This window comes from Equus quagga, chromosome 1 (genome assembly GCF_021613505.1).
Source record: "Equus quagga isolate Etosha38 chromosome 1, UCLA_HA_Equagga_1.0, whole genome shotgun sequence".
Classification (NCBI taxonomy): Eukaryota; Metazoa; Chordata; class Mammalia; order Perissodactyla; family Equidae; genus Equus; species Equus quagga.
Genome location: NC_060267.1, coordinates 112,102,099 through 112,124,478, shown reverse-complemented (window position 1 = coordinate 112,124,478; position 22,380 = coordinate 112,102,099). Strand labels below are relative to the sequence as shown.

The following is a 22,380-nucleotide window of genomic DNA, read 5'->3' as shown; positions in this document are numbered from 1 at the left end:
AAATCATGGAATTGAATTTTCCTGAAGTAACTTCAGCTATTTAGATCTTTCTTTTCTTCCTTGCCATGTCTCTGAAATAGCCTCAGTCTCAAAATTTAAGTTATCATCAATTAGATTTTTATTCTCAAAAATATTTTTGTAGGTAACTATTTTTTAGTTTTCATAGGTAACTAGAATTAGTATATTTTCTTTTACCAACAGCATACCCAGAATGCTAATTTAAGGAGGAAGTTTTATGTCATGAAAAAAATATCTGTATAGTATTACAGCTATTCCCATTTTCATATTTTTCTCCTGTCTTTACATAGATCTTACGTTTTATTGCAAAGAGTTCACAGTGATAGTAAATGAGAAATATAGGAAAAACCTGCATACTGTATTTTTAGCGTACAAGAAGTACAGAATTTTGGCCCTATTTTTTTCTTCATTAAGAAAAGCATGGTAAGCTTGGTTCATTTCATACCTTAATTTGACTATTCAGCAGTCTAATTTTAAATAAATTGCAACAAAGTAACAACATTAACAGTATGGATTGCAGCCCAGCCATCCAGACTTTTTTTTTAACATCTTTTTTCCTCCAACCATCTTGTCTTCTATGAGTAAACTTTCATGATCTTTGAAATTCTTCTGGAAATGATGCAGCAAACCATAAATATAAATCTACACTGGTATGATATGATGTATGTGTATTTCTTTCAAGGAGGATAGCCCCAGTGTTGTAAAAACGAAGATTAAAAAAAGTCTGATTCTCAGCCTAAGAAATGACTGATGCGGCATTCGCTTTATTTTAAAATAATTATAGACTCATAGAAAAGTTGCAAAAAGCTGTACAGAGTTCCTGTATGCCCTTCACTCTGTTTCTCCTAATGTTAAGATCTTGCATAACCACGGGAAATTGACTTTGGTACCATACAGTTAGCTAAACAGCAGACCTTATTCGAAGTTTACCAGTTTTTCTTCTAATGTCCTGTTTCTATTCCATGATTTAATCCAGAATCTCACATTTTTTACAGTATTCATTTCTCCTTACTGTCCTTCAATCCGTGGCAATTCCTTAGTCTTCCCTTGCCTTTGGTGATCTTGACACTTTTGAAGACTACTGGTTTGCTATGTTATAGCATCTTACTCAGCTGTCTAATGTTTTCTCATGATCACACTGAGATTAGGCCTTGTTGGCAAGAAGACCATAGAAGAATGTTGTGTCCCACTCAGTGCACCATACCAGGGGGCTCATGAGGCCAATATGACTTATCACTGGTGATGTTAGCCGTGATCTCTTGATTAATAGGGAGCCAGCTAAGTCCCTCTACTGTAAAATTACTATTTTCCCCCAGCATTAGCTTTAGACAAGGACACATATATTTCTTCTTAATTTACTAAATATTGTATACTCACTATACTCTTTTATGCCTCAGTCTCTTTGCCTAAAAAATATTATACTGGAACCTAATTCTCATCTCAACAAGTATAGTAAGAATTAATACACTGTCCTTTGGAAATTCTTGGGTAAAAGCCACTTTATAACTGGAAATAATCACTCTACTGCATTTTAAATAAGAACATAAATAGAATGGTTAAAAGTAGATTGGCAGCTTGTGCTCATTTCACACCCAGAACTGCAGCGACATCTGTTATATGTGTGATAGTCCAGGCCTGAAATCTGGTTCTCTTAGAACCAGCTAGCATTTGCCCAGTTTGGCCTAAGTCAGCCTAATTAAATAAAGAACACATTTATCACTTTCTACCTATTTGGGCTAACTAACTATATTGGTACCCACACATTGATGAGGGCAATAAAAAACTTTTTTAAACTGTCATATTCAGAATTTCTGCTGTTCATATAAGGGTGAAAAAAGTCCCTTGGCATGCTAACGAATCTGGATCAATATGCTATAATTCAGTCTCATTAGTTTGTATCTGATGATGAAGTATTCCCACCAACACAGATAAGGGCAGCCTTTGCAAAGAGGTTTACCAACTTTCTACTTTGTTTTTCTTTATGAATGTCAGTGCTAGCTGTCCTGACACAATATGCTGAGAGGAAATTGGCCACTTACAGGTCTAGAAGGAAGCAGGGCAAGGAATACTGAAGAAATAGGTGGCTCACATACCTCTGCAAGCTTCACTTTTGTCGTTGACAAATGGGAAAAACCATTACCTACCTCCTCAAGATATTGTAAGGATTAGATAATCTAAGTGAAGTCTTTGGGTAGTAACTGACGCATAGTAAAAACTCAAAAAAAAATGTTTGTTATTTTATCACTTTGCCATCTTTTATGCCTGAGATACAGATTTGGATGCAAATGACAGGAAAATGGAAGTGAGCACATGTTTAAATAGTTCTGTTTAATATGCAGGGAACTTCTAGAAAACTATTCTATACCAAATAAGAATTCAAAAGAGTTTGTCAAATGATATGGGAACATCCTATCATCTGCATGCAGTCCTAGAATAAAGGACAATTGTAAGAGGTGTGCTTCACAGGAAATTAGCCTGTTCTTCAAGAAAATGGGTTCATGGGCAAACAAACTGGAAAATGCACTAGAATACAAGCTGTATAAAGACAGGACCTTATTGAGGTTACCATGACGCACAATGCCTGACATAACCACAGGTGTTCAACAAGTATTTTTTAGATGAATGTTCCAGTATAGTAATTTATTTCTATAAATAATAGCACAGGATCAGGAATGCACAATTTGTTTACCATCATATGAGATGGCAGGCTATGAATGCAGATCCTATATTATCATTTCACTAAAGAAGAGGATAGTTTCATATCACAGACTCCACTTATTATAAGAGAGACTTCTAAGTTTCCCCTACGTAAGACTAAGCTCATATTAAGATTGTTTTATGGTGCTAAAGCTCAAATACTTCTCTATAAACTTCTGCAGTAGGTGGCAGTGTCTCCATTTTATAGATTAAAAATTGAAGGGTCATTGGGGGATGGCCTGGTGGTGCAGTGGTTAAGTTTGCGTGCTCTTCTTCGGCAACCCAGGGCTCACCAGTTTGGACCCTGGGCACAGACCTACACACTGCTTATCAAGCCATGCTATGACAGGCGTCCCACATATAAAACAGAGGAAGGTGGGCACGGATGTTAGCTCAGTGCCAATCTTCCCAAGCAAAAAGAGGAGGATTGGTGGTGGATGTTTGTTAGCTCAGGGCTAATCTTCCACACACAAAAAATGAAGGGTCATAAATAACTTTTCCAAAACAATTCAGGTATTGGATTTTAAAAAAACCAGAATTTGAACTTAGGTCTGTTTCCAAAGACCATATATACTCTTGGTTCATACTGGTGCACTTTCCTGCTTGTCTACTGTTCCAGCCTCCATAGAGTCCTATGTTATTTACTCCCTCAGTAGAACACAATAAGCTCCATGAGGACAGACTGTGTCTGTCTTGTTTATTGCTGTATTACATAGTATGTCGGTGCTAGAAATTCAGTTAATAATTTGTGAGTGAAGGACAGAGTGTAAAAGATTTCAGCCCCTGTATTTTTATAGCCTATCATAATTTGTGCATTTATGTTTGCAATCTTATTTCTGTTTCTGATTCAGTAGATACAGACTCTCTTGTCGGCTACCATATATCTGATTTGGTTGTCCAAGCAATCGGCAAGCTGTGCATATTGATGAATATACTAGTAAGCTTTACTTCCCCACTAAGTGAATCCAGGTAAAAGCTCTGAAAGTCGTATGGTTCTTGCCACTTTAAATCTGACACCTAATATATTAGGTATTAGAGTGTTTTGTGCTTACCTTTAGCTCTTCTTTAGTTTAAGTGATTAAAAAATGCCTGTTGCTGTCTGTATGTGCAACATGCTTCATTAACGGTGATTTATTTGGGAATTTAGCAGAATTGGCACTCTGCAGCACACCAGTGGGCAGAAGGGAAACAGACGTGAGATGATTGCTAAGAAACCCTTCCTTCTTGCTCTGGTGGTAGGAGCCTTGAGGAAGTTTGCAGAATTTACTTCCAATACCCAGAAAGCAAGACTAAGACTGGAGTCTCTGGGCAGTGTCGTTTCCCCAAATTGCCTCCATCGTGCTCCTCTGACGCTCAGGAGGGCATCCAATGGGTCATGGGTTTTTCCCCTTTGGCACAATGTGCTTCCTGCATCCTTGTGTCTCCTAAAGCCTGATGCTTCCATTGCCTGCCCATCTTTTCCCAAAAAGTTTACCCACTCAAAGCCATACTCAACTTGTTCTAGCAGAATCCAATTAAAGATTTTCTCTTATTCTCCTTTCGACAACCCTGTATCATCACTGTCACTTCACCAAAGAGAAAAGTGAAGCTAACAGAGGTTAAGTGACTTGCCCAAGGTCAACAGCTAAATAGTAGAGCTGGGATTTGAACCTGGCTTGTGTAATTCTAAAGACAGTTTGTTCAACTACCATAGGGAAGGCAATGAGATTTTTATTTTACTTGCAAACCATATTGATTTTGTCATGTCTACTTGAAATGCTATGTTGAGAAGATTCTGGAACTGCCCTTAGGCTAAGCAGGAAAGAGTGCCATCCTCAATTAGCATTGTTTTCTCTAGGATTGGCAAGGAAGGTGGAGGTGCCATGTATTTTCCTGTCTTCAGCTACGACCTACTTTTGTTCTTGTTTTTATTGTAGTGAGAGTGTACTAATAAGGGAATGACATTCTAAAGGAAGGATGAAGTATCTGAGAAGCAGTCTAAATAAGAGGAAAACACCGTGTATTTTGTACATAATACAATTGCTTGTTATTCTAATAATCCTGCATTTGTAACTATTTGAGAGAATTTCAAGAGTAGTTAAATATGTATACTCTGAAGTCAAACTCTCAGGTTCATTTCAGGGATGATGGAAATATTCTACATCTTGATGGTGGTGGTGGTTATATGACTGCATAAATTTTTAAAGTCTCATCAAACTTTACACTGAAAAGAATGCATATCAGTGTATGTAAAATATACTTCAATAAACTTGGGGGGGAAACATTCATAGTTCATGTTCTGTTTCCATTACTTATCAGCTCTAAGAACAATGTACTTAACCCTTATAATGAAAATAATATTGTTGTCCAGCTTAAAGTATTGTTTTAAAGGTTATATGGGTTAGTACTTAATCAGAGACTACTGTATAGTAAATACTCTGTAAATGATCTCTATTATTTGTCATTTCCTCAGGTACCTTGTATTATATTCTACCATTACATTGCCTCCAACATTGTTTAGGAGTTTAATCACATATCCTTGTATGTTCCTTATTAACTACATATGTTGTACCGGAAGCTCTCACAAACATGTAAGCTTCATATATTTATGAATAATTATATAATGTGCATAATATGTATAATTTAGCTCTGAATGCATTGCTTTTCTCTTTTAAACTAAAAGATACTAGAAGACAAACCACATTCATTTGTTTTTCAGTCTAACTCTAAAGCTGTTCAGTATCTACATGTCCTAAATGAACATTTATTAAAACTGATGGACTACAAGTGTGTTGGAACATATTGAAAGCATTAGATATGGTAGAATGTGTGGGGTGAATTTATGATATATACTTAGAAACCTAAGCAAATAAAGAGGAAATTATTATCTCTTAAAAAACCCCAGTACTACAAAAAGGAAATATAAGTAGTATATTCTGGGGTTCATTTGAAAAATTATTAACAAATTAAGTGATATAACTAAATTTGGACAACAGTGGAACCAGATATACATGTGTGTTTGTCTACGTGTGTCTATCATTGGAAGTGATTATATAAGAGAGCTGAATTATCATCATCCATAAAAGAAAGTAATAAATGTAAGACCCAAAAGTCAAGAAATAGTAGTATAAGCATTTTCTTTTGTTTGAGGAAGATTAGCCCTGAGCTAACATCCGTGCCCATCTTCTTCTCCTTTCTACGTGGGACACCTGCTACAGCATGGCTTGCTAAGGTGCATAGATCCGCACCCAGGATCTGAACCAGGGAACCTCTGGCCACTGAAGTGGAACGTGCAAACTTAACCCCTGCGTCACCAGGCCGGCCCCAGAGAATTTTTTTTTTTATGAATATTGAGATACATACCAGAAAAACAACTGTTTTCCCTGGGAAGCAGTTCCCTCAGGGGAGTAGGAATAAGTATTTAAGCTATGTTTATATATTACTTTAATAAAATTAAAAATTAAATAAAACTTTAAAAAGTAGTACAGTATGTGATTACTTACTGGAGACTATGAATAGTGAATATGTATTTGTAGCTTGGTATTAAAATTTCCAGTAACAGCACCATACATAGAATTTAAAAGCAATGCATCTCAAATAACTTTGATGGATGGGAAGATGATGTCATCTGAGACACTGTGAGATGCCTCAGATGGCTCTGGTGATGACAAAGGCATGGTGACTGCCATCCATTTGACTTATTAAATATCTTCTGAATATACCACTTTTCTCTGATATAATGATGCAATTCAGGCATTCAAGGATTCTTAGAAACAATCTGGTCCAGCCCCTCCTTTCATTGGTGAAGAAAATGGCCCAGCAAGTAAATAACAGCACTGAGCCAGGAACCCAGTTGTTCTGAACCTTGATCCCGTGATCTTTTGAAATACCACACTGTGATTATTTAGATTACTTCAATTTTTTTAAAGATGATCTCCTCATTAGCAAAGTGTAAAAGTTCAACATCAAAGTAGAATAAGAATTTACAAGGAGAAAGTGTGTTGAGAAATTGATAGTGGGTATATACTTTAAGAAACTTTAGTAAGAGGTTTATCCAAAATTAGTGTGTAGAACTCTATTGGCTATCAGAATGTATAAAAGATATCCTTCAGTAACTAAAATGATGAGATATTGGTAGCTGGCTTTTATGCCAGAGGATATCCACCCACTGTAATCATTAAATTTCTGGTTAGAATTACCACAAGTGGCAAACACTATTTTGCCTAGAAAGCCTTTAAAAATGGGGGAAATTGTCTACCTTAGCTGACCCTCTATAAGTCCTCAAAGTCCTCTCTAATGTGATCTTGTGAAGGAAAGAGAGTCCAAATCAGCCACTAGGTAGGTGAATACCATCTAAACAAGGGATTCCAACTTTTATATGTCTACCTCTTGGTTAATAGGTACGGTTTTCCAAGTGTGTTATCTAGGACCTTTGTATTTTCTCTTCTTTGCACGCTTCTCTTCATACTTTCAAATGCTGGGACAAGCAATACAATGAGATGAACCAAGCAACACACATTTCTCACCATTCCTAGCAGACAACTTATTGTAGTCTCTACTGAAGGAGGGATGACATCAGGGAAATAGAAATGGACGTGTGTCTCTTCTAGTAGATACTGTAAAAAGCTGATATAAGGAGAAAATCTAGTAAGCTAATTTGACTGAGGTGATGTGAATTTTCGTCATCTAAGAGGAATCTGTAGGCCAGCTACCATAACCATAGGAAGTATAGATTATTTGTATTACTCACTTGACGTATAAACTAACTTGTATAGTCAGTAATCTTTTCTCCCCAGCTGAGTTGTAGTGCCATTGTGGGCAGAGATCTTGAACCATAACTCTTTGCATTCTGCATATTATCATTTGAATGATGGGCACTCGATAAATATCTGTTGACTGATTGAACATTAAGATTTGACCGTATGCCATTTTCCCTTGAAATGATTGGCAGATTGCTTTCTAAGGAAGCTGAATTTCTCTCTTGCTTTCAGTTCCTTTCACTGCTTCTCTGCGATTGTGATTGACTGCACCCCTCATTAGTTAATTGTAGAGTTAGAAAACGCTCGTCTATACAACTGGGAACCATGGATGATGTTTTTTAAAATTCTTGCCTTAAGAATGGCTGCATTCTAAATAATAATTAGCAAGAAAACAAACATTCATGTTGTTCTTACACTTAGAGGGATAAGAACATGTTCACAGTTGTACTGTCTCAGGAAGACGTCTGAATTAACACTAGTGAAATGTAGCCTTCTGACAAAGTCTCAGCTCTGAAACTTGTGTTATACTTTGTGTTATGAATATTACATGGATTCTGCACTTTTACTTACTGGCATCTGACTTCATTTTTGCAGAAGGACATCATGAAAAGCAGAATCAGAGAGAGAAGAGTCACTATCAGGACTTTATGACATGCTTTAAAAGACACATTGCTGGGGGCTGGCCCTATGGCTGAGTGGTTAAAGTTCTGTGCGCTCCGCTTTGGTGGCCTGGGTTCATGGGTTCTGATCCCGAGTGCAGACCTATTCCACTCATCAGCCATACTGTGGAGGCGTCCCACATACAAAGTAGAGGAAGATTCACATGGATGTTAGCTCAGGGCTAATCTTCCTCAAAAAAAAGAGGAAGATTGACAATGGATGTTAGCTCAGGGTGAATCTTCCTCACCAAAAAAAAATCAAAACAGATACATTGCTTTATTTATATTTCTGTCCTGTGGTAGAAAAGAAATAGTCCTTGAAGTATGAAGACATAGATTTGAATACTATCTCTATTGATTTCTGGATGTTGGACATTGGACACCTTCCATAGTCTCTCATAGTCTAATTTCCAAGGCTATAATTTTATAGAGGATAGTGATGCCTCCAGGGTTGTTATGAGGTTAAATAAGAAGGGAATGTAAAAGCACATAGTAGATCCACAGAAGATGTTAGTTAAATTTATTCTTTCATTTCCATACCAACTAGTTGTTGACTGCCTATGATGTTATTTACTATTCCATGTGACTCTTACATATCAATGAATAAAGCAATGATGCCCTACCTTCACAAAGTTTAAAATCTATTTGGGAAGGGGGATTTGAATCTGAGTCTAAACAATAATAATAATTGATATTTGCTTTTAAAACATATGTCAATTAAGCTTTACAGCACACTTGTGAGGAAGATGGGGCTTATGGCATGATCCCCAAAATATAGACAATCAAATATGTTTCCAAAGCTTTAGAGGCTTTCCAAAAGTCAGATAATTTGTGGCAAAACCAGGAAGACAGAACTCAATGTGCTGATTTCAAAGTCTAACATTTTCCTGCTCTGTCTTGCTGCCATGAGGCCTTGAAAAATGTGTTACATATTGGAAGTATACTTAGTAATTATAGATGTAGTTAACTTGTTGACCAGAGGAGAAAAGCAAAGTGAGAAAAGAGATATTCTGTTCTTCTGGGGATTGCATTTAAAGCAGAATCCCATACAGGGAAATCAGATTTGTTCGGGTCCTCCCCCTGTTTAAAGTCATTCCCACCCTCCTCCTAGCCTTCAGATTCAAGTTCAAACTCTTTAATATACATTCAAAGCTGTTTAGGGATCAGGGATTAGACTAAGACTGTACTGTGCTATCTTTAACAAGGATAGCTACTCAGTGTCAAGGACCTGTGCTCAGTGCCTTCCATATGTTCTCACTAATCCTTAGAATAAGCCTGGAAGATAGGTATTATTGCCATTATTTTATAGATGAGCCACAGAGCTGGAGAATGGTAGGTCCAAGAATGAGAGCACAGGTCTGATTCAATTGATTTTGTACCTTTCAGTATCTTGCATTGCGGTAACTTCAACACTCTCTAAATTCTGAGTTTTATACCTGCTTCTTGTCCTTGTCACTTAACTTAGAATTTCCTTCTTCCATCTTTTCTATCCTTTAAGTCTCAGTTCAAACTATTAGCCCTTTTATAGAGCTTTCTTGAAGCCCCTGCCCCACCCCACCTCCTGGCTCAGATAGATGATGTTCTTTTGTGTCCTTAGCACCTTGTACATAATAGAATTCAGACATGCATTGTGCTGAATTATGACTGGTTTAGTCATCTCTCTCATCAAGTAAACAATGAGCTCCTTGAGGACAGGGCTCCTACCTCTGTCACCTTTGCACACCCAACACCTTGCACTGCCCCTGCTCCACAATTAGCATGCCTGCTTATTTGTTGAGCAGGATTAGGACTATTTGGATACCAGCATATTTTTAATTTAGCAGAGTGTTAAAACAGATAATTATGTGATCAGACCCGCCTGCAGATTCTTGAAAACCAGGACTCTTAAGGGAGAACTGAATCATGCTTTTGTCTTAAGCACTTTATACCGAGGTCTTCAGTATGACTAGTAATATCAGAATTGTTTGACGGGTTGGAGTCTAGAAGAATTTTGCTCTGTGGGGCAGCGTGTGAAAATATCTTGTAGAATTCTCAGTTACTCATCTCCTTTCAGCTCAGCTAGATAAAGCAACCAAGTCCTGTTTCATGGTGTGGCTTCCTTCCCAGGATTTACGAGTCTAATTCTTGGGTAAGGTCTCAAAGTTAGTGCTGAGTACCTTTTGCTATTGCCACCTTAGGATAAACCAGAGAGAGCTCTGAGCTGCAGAGGATATCTATTACCACCATAACTCTTGGCTCATCCTGCAGCTTTCTTTCTGGCTCTGGCAGAAAAACTGAGATTATGAAACATGGTATCCTGCACCACAGTCCCACATGAGATTCATGAATTTTTAGCTCCCTTCAGACAACCTGGTGCTCTGGTTACTACTATCCGCTACACAAATTACTGTCGATGACCCCGTTATTTCTGATTAGTGAAGGTGAACCTTACCTACCTGAATGTAAATAAATACCAATAGAGTTCTTGAATTCCTTTATCTTTAAAAATTTACAGCTCTTAATAGAACACGCACTGTAAATAGCATCATATCATTAATTAAATCTTTATCATGTAATTGGATACATTTCCTAAGCTAATTTTAATTGCTTCAAGAAACTGCTTAACATTGTAGAGCAATCCCCAGGTCCAAGATGACATTTTCTTTGCAAAATTAATTATTAATACCCTGATCATTTGCTTAAGACATTAATAGTTTTCATTGATCAGCACATCCTGTTTATCCAAAATGTCCTAATCACCATGCATGTCATAAGAGTATCTGAACATATCCAATTAGAGATGTTGCCTGCTTCCAGCCACATCAGCAGATCAGAAGTTAAGGGTCCCTTTTGTCTTCACAACATAACTAATCTAGCTTTATCAGAAACTGAGCTATTTAATGGCACAAAAGAAAGGTGAGTTCTCTAATGATGGTTCTTCACTTTCTATGAGCTTCCTGGTAAACATAAAGGCTTCTCATTGACCACGCAGTATAAATTAACGCTAAGAGCCCTTGATTAGCCAGCTTGTGTTTGGTCCTTGTTTTCATGCGAGGCTGCATTTGCTCACAGTGTTTTCCTTATAAACGAGAGTAAGATGAGAAGCCCCAGGTTATTATCAGCTTAAAAATACTGGGGCTACAATAATGATAATATCTGGCATTTGTATGGTGTGTAGTTTTCAAAGACGTCTCATTTACTTAACCAGGAGGTTTCCCTTGTAACAACCTTAAGAGGGAGGTAGGGTGGCATGGATACCCAGGACCACACAACTAGTTATAGCCAGAGTTGTAAACAGGATGCGAGTCTCCCAGTTCCCTAGATTTCTCGCTTACGTGATAAACTGGTGAATAGGAAACATGCCCCTCGTCTTTCAAACCCCAGTGGGAGCTCATCTCTTTTATAAAGTTTCCCAGGCCAGAAAGTTTCCTCCTTCCTTCATAATGGCTTACTGTATTGAAGTTTTATGAAATTGCAGGTAAATGTCCCCACTAGAGTAGGAGATCCTTGAGGCTAGAGCTGGTATCTTCATTTTAGTGGGTCCAGGCCCTCACCTACTGTCTGGTAGGCAAAAGGTGCTCCATATATGCATAAATACATGGCTGGCTGGCAGGATGGAAGGGAGAAGGGACGGGTGGATGAGAGCAAGCACAATTTTCCTAAGGTCATGCTGAAAACCTTCGACACATGAGGGAAATTTGGCTTTGTTTGGTTTACACAGTGTTTAAAAATATATACATTTTGAATTGGTTTCCAACATTTAAAACTTGGGAGATTTTCAACATATGATAATATTTTCAATTTTTCTTTGAAAAGTTGTAGGTGCTCCTGCAACCCTAGGTCTGTGCCCCACATGTGAGCCATCAGCTTGAGCTGAGGAGCAGCTGCCCCTTCAGACAGGGCATGTCTGTGGCCTCCAGAGTGCCTGTGTCTGCCTGCCTGCTTCACTCATTCCTTTACCTACTTTGTAGCTGTACACATCCCTTCTCCCATCCATTCTGCCATCCTGCCATGTATTTATGCATATATGGGGCACCTTTTGCTTGCCAGACACTAGCATAATTTTTGTAGTTTTTGGTACACAGAACAAGCAGCCTCTGTTTACCACAGAGTTCTCCTGTTTTAAGATTCCTGGCTAACGGGAGAATTACTGTTCTTAATCATGCTCTGGATTTGTCCAAGAGAACGTAATAGACAGCTACTCATAGTTGGTAGAATTTCTCTCGGTAGGCACTAGAGCTGCACATTTCTATTACGTTTAAGTAATGAAGCATAGAGCATAGGAAAAAATGTTTTAATTGATGGAGTAGTTATAATTTTCTCATATATAACTTCATTCTAAAACGTGAGAATTTCTACTTAAGGTCCATCAATGTTAACTCTATCTTTTTCAGTGGCAGTTCTTTTATATTCGCTTTTTTGGGGTATATTATTAATTGGAAAATTAATAAGAACAGAGACTGGAGACTAAGGGACTGAGAAGGACCATGTGAAAATAGTCCATTCCTCTACCTTCAGGGTGATTCCTGCCAAATCAGCTGTTTTTGTCTTCATTCAGTAGCCACAGGGACACGCCAGCTCCAGTCTCTGCCCAAGTATTATTTGGAAGAAAAGGAAAGAAGGCTTGTTTGCTTCATATTCATAATTTAACGTGTTTCTGTTTTCTTCAATAGTACTTTTCCACAAGTGAATTTTATTTGTATTAAAGTAAGGATAAATTTGCAGAGACTACAAGAAGTATTCCCAAATCTCATTGTAATGTCTCTTCTTTCCCACAGATTAAAGGTTGAACAAAACTTAAAAGAAGCAGCGAATCTATTCACTTGTTATTGGACTTGAAACTCCTTTGACCTCAGAAACTGAAGATGAAGTTGCCATGGGAACTGCTGGTACTGCAATCATTCATGTTGTGCCTTGCAGGTAGAGTGTCATTTTCAAACTTTTTGATTTAAAAATGCTCGTGTATTTCACACTAATTCAAAAGTGGGCTTTCACTTTAGATGGCAATGATAAAATTGTCAGAGTGCACACTACTATGACTAACATTTGCTGACACTGCTGAATACACTTTCCTGATGATCTTTTAGTAGCTCTTTTCATGATGTTGTATCCAAAGCTAGACATTGATGTTTTACCTGTCTATCTGGTCCTTTTAGAATCGCTTGAGCCTTTATTTAGTTTGAAAGTTGTTATTTTTGCTCATCTCAGTGCTCCATTGCACAGAGATACTGGGCAATAAGACTGATAATACAGTCTGGAGTATTGCCTACTTTGATGTCAGTGGATGGAAGTTTATCTGGGTAGCTCTTTCAATGTCTTTGTTGATATCACAGCGTCTTTTGATACTGACTTGCTTTCTTTTTCATTTCAATATACCTATGGCTTAGCAGGAGCCATAAAGCAAAATGATAGGAGATTTTTACCATATACTCATGATCAACCACTGGACAAGAGCTTTAAAAAGTTCAAACAGGCTATTTATTGTTTTCTTGGTTTTCTGGAAGATGTGAGCCTACCGGTTGACAGATATCATTCAAGTGTTGAGGCAGCATAAGTCCAGCATGCACTGAGAGTTTTTTCCAGGTTGGGATGGTGGGCATCTTTCCAAGTCTTTTTGAAATGAGTCTAGTTGACCTACTTGATTATTCAGAGTGTGCTAAGAGGGACATCTGGAATATATTTGCATTTTTACAACATGAAACAAAAATGACTTTTGGATCACCATTACTTTGATTCATGTGTTCATTCAAATAATGTTACTGAGTACCTTGCAAGGAGCCAACTCTATGCTAGTATCTAGGAATACAATTCTTAGTAAGACAGATAGTTACTGCCCTCTTAGAACTCTGTTAGCTGAGTTCTATAGCTGTGTAGACTGACAGCATGTTATGGTAGATTATTTGCAATTGTTATACAATTAAAGGTAGTGATGGTAGTACTAACGTGTATGAATCACTTACTCCATGACAGGTGATATGCTAAGCAGTTGGGGTACTTTATCTCATTTCATTCTCTCATGACCATTAGGAAGTATTTACTATTTCTTTTATTCTTATCACTATTATTATTAATATTATTACTGAAGCAACAAGAAGTTAAGAGCCTCATCCAAGATCACCATGCCAGTAAGTGGTAGAGCTAATAAGATTCAAACTCAAGTAGACTAACTCCAGAATCCATACTTTTGACCACCATGCTATACAGTCTTTTAGCTATCTTGCTGATTTGGTCAATTCATGGTTGCAAATTTATTCTTGAAATTTTGATTTTCAGTCTATGTTTTTCTAAATATAAACTCTCTTTCACTTGCAAATCTTCTAATTCTTGCTTTAGTTGAGTTTACAACATCCTCATCATTCCCTAATCATGGACTTTTTGACATCTGTCCAGCCATCTCTTTTAGAGATATTACTTCTCTCACTCATCTGGTCAGAACCTAAAGCTTCCTCCCCAGCAGTATGTCTCAGGCTCTGTAGTATATAAGTTTCTTTTCTTTTTTTTTTTGCTAAGGAAGATTCTCCCTGAGCTAACATCCATTGCCAATCCTCCTCTTTTTAATTTTTTTTTTGCTTGAGGAAGATTAGCCTTGAGCTAACGTCTGTGCCAGTCTTCCTCTATTTTGTATGTGGGTTGCCACCACAGCATAGCTGATGAGTGGTGTAGATATCTGCACCCAGGATTCAAACTCATGGGCTGCAGAACGTGCTGAACTTAACCACTAAGCCACAGGGCTGGCCCCTCAGTTTCTTGTCTGCAGTCTGTTCATGCACCTTGACCCTCCTAAAAGGCCTCAACTGAGACAATCTGGCCCTAACTTCTCATGACTCTGGGATAGACATATGCTTTAGAGCATAAGGCAGTGAATCAATTTCTCAGTATCGGGCTACAGCAATGTGTTTATTTAACCCCTGGTGGTGAGTACATATCAAGAAGTTAAAGGGTTGAAAATCCAGGAAGCCATCAGTCTCCTCAACTGTGTTTTAAAAAGCTCGGAATTCTCATCTAAGATATGTACCTGTATCTTTTTTATTCACTTAGCTTTTTGTAGAGAATCAGTATGTTGATTGTTTCTGTGAGGTTTTGTGTGTATGTATGTGAACTGTTTTACATGGCATTAATATTCTTTACTATATGCCTCCTTCAGTGTAGGTAAAGTCAAGCTTTAATTAATGTTTTTGTTTTCTTGCTATTTGTCTTGATTTCATTAATTTACATAGCACTAGTCATTCGGAATTTTGAACAGATTTCTTTAACTGCTTTAACTGTTCATTCTTTTCCTTTTCTTTACTTCCTTAGCTGTTGATTTTTTTGGTGAGTTTTTGGCAAGGAAGATATTTATGTCTATTATGTTTACCATAATTAGTGAATCTCAAATATGCCTCTTCCTGATCTTTTTTCCTTAAACAAGATAGAGATCAAAATGAATAAGCAGGCTACTCCTGTAAGAGATGCACCTTGAAAGGTCTGCTAATTATTTGAGGGCATTGATTAGTAATTTATAGTACAATGGAAATGTTCTCTTTTCCCAAATGCTAGATTCAGTCTCTGACAATAATTTTCGAAATAAGACTACTGACGCTAGTAGTCTGAAATTCAGTCTTTACAAAATTGGCTTTATTATTCTCCCTCTTAATTAATTTAAACCAGGAATCACAAAACCCTATGGCCTAAAAGATCCAGGAAGCTAACAAATGAGTAAAATATTCTTAAAGAAATAGTGACTCCTACAAACAATAGTGAAAGCTGATGAGTGTGGAAAACTGGAGAAAACATGTTCCACTAAAGTAACAACCAGTGCTCAGCTCTATTCTTACATGCCAGGCCTCCCAGTTTTTTGAGATTTTTATGTATAAGTCTCCTAATTCTTTATCATTGCCAACTAATTCAAATTAATTTAAAAATAAAAGAACTGTATAAAAGAAACCAAAATGCTCTTCAGGTTAAATGCAATTCCTAGAGCACCAGTTTGCAAAGTTTCTTTCAACCGTTTGGTTTTTCTTTGATGTTAGACACAATGCCGAGTGCGTTAGGTCTCAGGGTCTTTGCACTAACTCTTCCTTTTGTGGAGAATGCTCTTGCCCTACATATTCCCATCACTTGCCCTCTAACCTTCTTTGTGTCTGTGCTCAAATGCTACTAGTTGACGCTTGTCCTGACCACAGTAAATAAATTAAAATAGCAATATTCTCTTTCACCAACATTTTTCTCCAGAGCTCTTATCAATATGAGTAACTTTATTTTTTATTTGTCATTGTACTAAATGTCTTTTCCCACTAGATTGAAGCTTGATTAAAGCAGATACTTCTGTTTTTAGTTCACTGCTCTATCCCCAGCATCTGGAAAGTGCCTAGTGTACATCGTGCCATTTGATAAGTCAATATATGTCAAATGAATAAATGCTGCATCCTGGCCAGACATGAGTTACAGAGAGCAGGTTTCCAGTTTCAAGCTGTGCTATGGACCCAAGGCATGCTGTAGTCACCTTTATGTTAAAGCAGTGAACTAGCCACCTCTGAGGCTAATCCATACAAAAGTTTTTAAAATTAGATTTAAATACGTAAAGTATTAAAATTGGTTTGTGTGCCTTGAACTCTATATCAGATGCTCTTTGTACAACACTCCCTCACCCATTTCTGACTTGAGCTACAGCTAGGTGGACTGTCTTGCTCTGTATTTTTCTGCCTCAGATCTTTTTCTAAATTCACAAGCAAGGGGAGCTATGAGGAGTTAACTTCCTCCTTGGGTGCAGTCCTCAACCGATAGGGCATGAGACTCAGTAGATATATGCCTCAGCCTCTTGTCATTTGGAAGGACAATTCTTAGGCACATTCTACACAGTTCCCTAGAGGTTCCCAGCAAGACCAAATACCAGTTGCCCGCAGTTGTTCTGCCTTTTCCTTCTTCAACCCTCTTTCCTGGGATCATCTCCCAAATAAACTAACTTTCCAAGTTCTTCTCTCAGGCTGTGCTTTTGGGGGAATCCAAACCAAGAACATACACACACCTATTAATAGCAGACAGGCAGCCCAGTATTGATCATGTCAGTAATTAGGAAGAAATCAGACAGGAAACATAGCTTTGACGGAGATTATGGAAGTGTTTGCCTTGATGTGGATTAATATATGCATATGTATGCAAGTATTTAAATGAGTCTATGTACATATACCTCCATATAGCTATGTGAGTATTATCTGGTCCTTTAACCAGATAGTTTTACTATTAAACAACTTTTTTACTCTTTGTACTATTTACTAGTTTTATCGTTAGTCAGCTGTTGGACAAGTCAGCTTGCCTCTCTGGGATTCTGTTTATACCTCTGTACAATGAAAGAGTAGAACAGATGGCCCTAAAGTCCTTTTCAACTCTAAAAATATGTAATTCTAGCTATACACATGGTTTGAGAGGCAGATATATATGCTGAAAGGGTTAGAGCTAAGCCTGAAATTTTATTCAACTAATATGAAATTTTACATAGGTCCTATGCTTTACCATGTGTTACTGATTCTATTCACATTGGCAGAATTTGAAAGAAAGAATAAAATGGCTAGTCCATATGTTCATCTGCAGCAAGAGGCATAAAGACATTTAAAAACCCTCCCTGAATGAGTAAAAAAATGTTTGTTTGACGTATTCTCAGTTGATCTTGGTTTTAGGGAGGCTAAATTTATTCCTATCTCTATGGCACAGTTTACCAACTTCAGCAATTCTCTTTTTTCAGAAAGTGCATCCTTTTCAAATGCAAGCATTTTGTTGATTTGTTCACAGTGCCACTGTTACAGCTGTGTATGGGGGTAGACAGTGGAGAAAAGGTCCTGTGTAATTCAAGAGAGACATATTCTGGGACTGGTGAGAGTTCACAAAAAGTAGAGCAAGGAGGAGACCTGGGGTGAAGAGTTAATCACAGGGATGTAGCTTGAATCTCTGACAGCAAAAAATGCAAACCAAAGGCCAGTACCTGTGATTAGAGCACATGGAGAGACTGCTCAGTAGTCTTCAGAAGGCCTTATGGGCTCAAGAGGTCTCATCACTAAGACTGAAAAGCTGTCTATGGTTTTGGCTTATTCTAGGGTCAAAGGACACAAATACACAATAGGAGCTCCCAGTATTTGTTGATGTTGATAATAGAGCTCAATGAGCACAATCTTGCCACTTAGTCAAAACATTCTAGCAAAGCTCAGGACCAGCCCTAAAATATCCTCCCTAATTAAAAATGTCGTAAGGCCCCACCAAGATGGATAGTGCACAGAAGTTAGTTTCAAAGCTTGGCCTCTCAGAGCAGCGAGGCACAATATTTCATTTCTCAAGACTCTCATATTTTTTCCCCAGAATAAACAGAAGAACAGCCAACATTGAAATAATTCACAGTTCTAGACAGATATTAAACCTAGTACTGCCTCTTTTCTTGCAAAAGTATCAAGTATTCAATTAAGATCAAAAGAGAGTTGAGTAAATGTCAGTTTTCATATAGTTACTGAGTCCTGTAGTGACCTCTTATTTTATTGTTTCTTTCTAAGAAACTGACTTGCCAATGCATTTACAATCATGCTGACTGATAGCAAAGAATGGATTTCCTATTTCCTCTATGCTCTCTCATAACCATGGCCATGAAATGAACCCAAAGTGGTAGAAAGATTTAGCAAGAAGAGAGCTAACAGCTAGATTAAAAAGCAGTGACTCCAGTGATGAAAATTTGGCAAAAGAATAGGGAGAAGTGTGTCCAGAAAATAATAAACAGTAAATGGAAAACTCCTTCTGAATATCAATTTAAGTATTTAAATACATTTTACAGTGGCAAAATATTAATCATTAATGAAGATGTTGAGGTAAACAGAGAAACTGGCAGCAATTTTATATCCCCCTGGGCATGGACATGTAGTAGCAGTCAAATAAGCCAAAAGTTATTAGAAATATTCAATTTAAGACCTCTCATGAAGCAAAATCATTAATGGCTTCATTAAATATGCTCAGCCAAGCTGGAAATCTTAACTATAAATAAAAGTCCCTTACTGATAGAGTCTAGGACATGTAGTATCTACAAAAAAGTAAATAAAATAAAAGATTGAACTCTGTTGAATGAAACAAATTAGGAAGAGAGAAAAAAACGGAAAAGCGAAAATCTGAACAATACATGCATTTACTATCAGTTTGCATGATAATTCCCTGTTGAAATGTGGGATCGATGATACTGCCTCAGAGCTTGAGGATGGCAGGTGAAGGAATAGCCTGTCGCATCTCTTACCATGCCAGAAATGCCACCTGGAGACACAGCAGAGCTGGTAGTTAAGAGCATGAGCTTTGACATGAGATAGATAGGTCTGCCACTTATCAGCTGTGTGATCAAGCTATTTTATCTAAGTCTTGGGTTGCTTTTGGTTCTCAGCTGTAAAATGGACAAAATAAGTATATTTACTTCATGTCAGTATTTATTAGGATTAAATCATATGCATGTTCTTTGTACTTAGTACAGTGTCTGACACTTAGCAAGCATCAGTTAGTGTTAGCTATTGTTCATGGAGTAATCAACACATATTTGAGGACCTGCCAGTGCTAGACATTGTACTGCTCTCTAAGAATGTAGGTTAGGTCTAAGTGAAACAGTTCTTGTCCTCTTGGCACTCATGATGATAATGATGATGCCAATATCAGCTTCTTAGCACACTAGGGTCTGGCCCTTCTTCAGTAGTTGAAGGTTGTATAGTGGAGTTTTTAGCACTTATGTTACCCTTTCTCTGCCTTTTTGTAATGAGACTTCATCTATAAAATAATGATATAATGTTAATGATAAATACCTATGAAAAATAATTACCTAAATTGATTAAACTTATTTATATGTGTAGAGCGCTCAGGAAGGTATGTGGCTTAGTAACACTGAGTGTTCGTTGCTGTTAATATCATCATTATCAATATCACCAACAGCAACAAATCAGTGGGCATCCATTTACACGTATAGCAGACACAACATTTGGGGTCTGCCTTCTGGCAGCAAAGCACCTAGGACAGGTGCCAGTTGAAGCCATCTGTCTGGGGATCTGGCACTGGGAAAGAGCTGAGGAGGTTTCTATGATGGGGCTCCTAGAAATTTATCAAGTTCCAAAGAGATAGGTGTTCTAAAAAGAGAAGGATCTGGTGGTTCAAAATGATGAAAGATTCTTAAAATACATTTTACAAAAAACAAAATAACTAAGATAGAGAAGCACATAGAAGCCCCTAATGCACTGTGATGGAATATGCTAGAGCTCAGACTTCCTTATGGGCCCTATCCTTCCATTCTTCTCTACTCCTAAGCTTTCCTTGATGATGCTAACCAAAGATTTCACCTATATGAAGAACAGAGTTCGATGAGGATGTGTCCCCACACTATTCTAATTATGCCCTTAATTTGTTTAGCACTTGATAGTCTATAAAATACTTGCTGAACAATCTGTTTAACAAGCCCTATGAGGTACTAGAGACAACTACAAAAATAATATTAAGAGTAAAAATTTGTTCAGCATTTCTGTGCCAGATACAGCACCAAATTCTTGAGTGCAGTATATCATTTAACCTCATGGCAACCCATTTCCTAGATCAGGGGTTACAGGACCTGCCTAAGAAATCAGAGCTGGTACGAGTCCAAGACAGTATTTGAATTTGGGTCTATTCAGCTCCAGAGCCTGGGCTTTTAACTGTTATGCTATGGTATCTATTGACACATAGTACCTGTCCTCATGGAGCTTACCATCTTGTAAAATGCTATGAACTGGTGATTCTCAAATGTAGTCCATGGATCAACAGCATCAGCATCACCTGGTAACTTATCAGAAATGCAGATTCTTGGGCCCTAGCCCAAACCTATGGAATCTGAATTTTGGGAGATGTGCCCCCAGTCTGTGTTTTAACAGCCCTTCAGGGGATCGTGATGCCTTAGAAAGCTTGAGAACCACACTAAATGCTCTTGAGAGGCAAGTAAGGCAGAAATTGTCATTTTCCCAATTTTATATGTGCGAATCTGAGTGATAAGTGACCTGCTCAAGGTTATACAGCTGGCATCAATGGCCAAAGCAGGAATCTAGGCTTTCTGATTCATAATCCAGTGGTTTACTTTTCCCCTGGGTCTATATGCTGCCTTTTTACTCAAATAAGTCTAGCTGTCAGAGCACCTTATTGAATACCTGGTGATATAAAGGAAGAGCTGTTTATATTGAAGAGGTGTCCTGAGTATTGAAATAATTTAATTTTTCTGCTAAGCCTTGTTTCACTGCCTGTAAACCACTAACAGGTATGATATTGGCATGGGCTCTTTCTCTGTTTTGTGATGTGATGAACACAGAAAAGATGTTCTTCCTTAATTTTATTTTATTTATTTTTAAAAATTTTTTTATTGCGGTAACATTGTATTATAACCATATAAAGCTTTCAGATGTACATCGTAATATATTTTGAATTCTGTGTAGATTACATCATGTTCACCAGCCAAAAACTAATTATAGTCCATCCCCTCACATGTGAGCCTAATCAGCCCTTTTGCCCTCCCGCCGCTTCCCCTCTGGTAACCACCAATCCAATCTCCATTGCTATATGTTTGTTTGTCGTTGTTTTTATCTTCTACTTATGAGTGAGATCATATGGTATTTGACTTTCTCCCTCTGACTTATTTCACGCAGCATAATACCCTCAAGGACCATCCATGTTGTCACAAGTGGCCAGATTTCATCATTTCTTATGGCTGAATAGTGTTCCATTTTGTATATATACCACATCTTCTTTATCTATTTGTCCCTTGATGGGCACCTAGGTTGCTTCCGAGTCTTGGCTATTGTGTATAATGCTGCAATGAACATAGGGGCGTATGTATCTTTATGCCTTTGTGTTTTCAAGTTCTTTGGATAAATACCCGGCAGTGGGATAGCTGGGTCATATGGTAGATCTATCCTTAATTTTCTGAGGATACTCCAAACTGCTTTCCATAGTGGCTGCACCAGTTTGCACTCCCACCAGCAGCGTACGAGGGTTCCCTTCTCTCCACATCCTCTCTAACACTTGTCGTTTCCTATCTTGTTAATTATAGTCATTCTGACTGGAGTGAGGTGTTACCTCATTGTAGTTTTGACTTGCATTTCCCTGATAGCTAATGATCTTGTGCATCTTTTAATATGCCTGTTGGCCATCCATATTCCTTAATTTTAAAGGGAAATAGAACTATGCTGCAGAATCTTTGGAAAGTAGAAAATAAAAGAAAAATGTCTCTGAGCCTCCAAATAGAGTGCAGTTACCTATCATTTTGGTAAACAATAATGTAAATGTTATTA

At 37.6% G+C, this 22,380-nt stretch overlaps 1 protein-coding gene across 4 annotated transcripts in view; it reads left to right on the top strand.

The window, feature by feature from the left end:
- Positions 1-22,380, top strand: part of CNTN4 (contactin 4) — an 870,265-nt gene that overhangs the window by 419,590 nt on the left and 428,295 nt on the right. For all 4 annotated transcript variants that reach the window (XM_046652823.1, XM_046652828.1, XM_046652821.1 and 1 more), the window contains one exon: positions 12,871-13,012. In XM_046652823.1, the coding sequence (XP_046508779.1) occupies positions 12,958-13,012 (55 nt within the window). In that variant the 5' untranslated portion in view covers positions 12,871-12,957. The remainder of the gene's footprint in view (positions 1-12,870; positions 13,013-22,380) is intronic.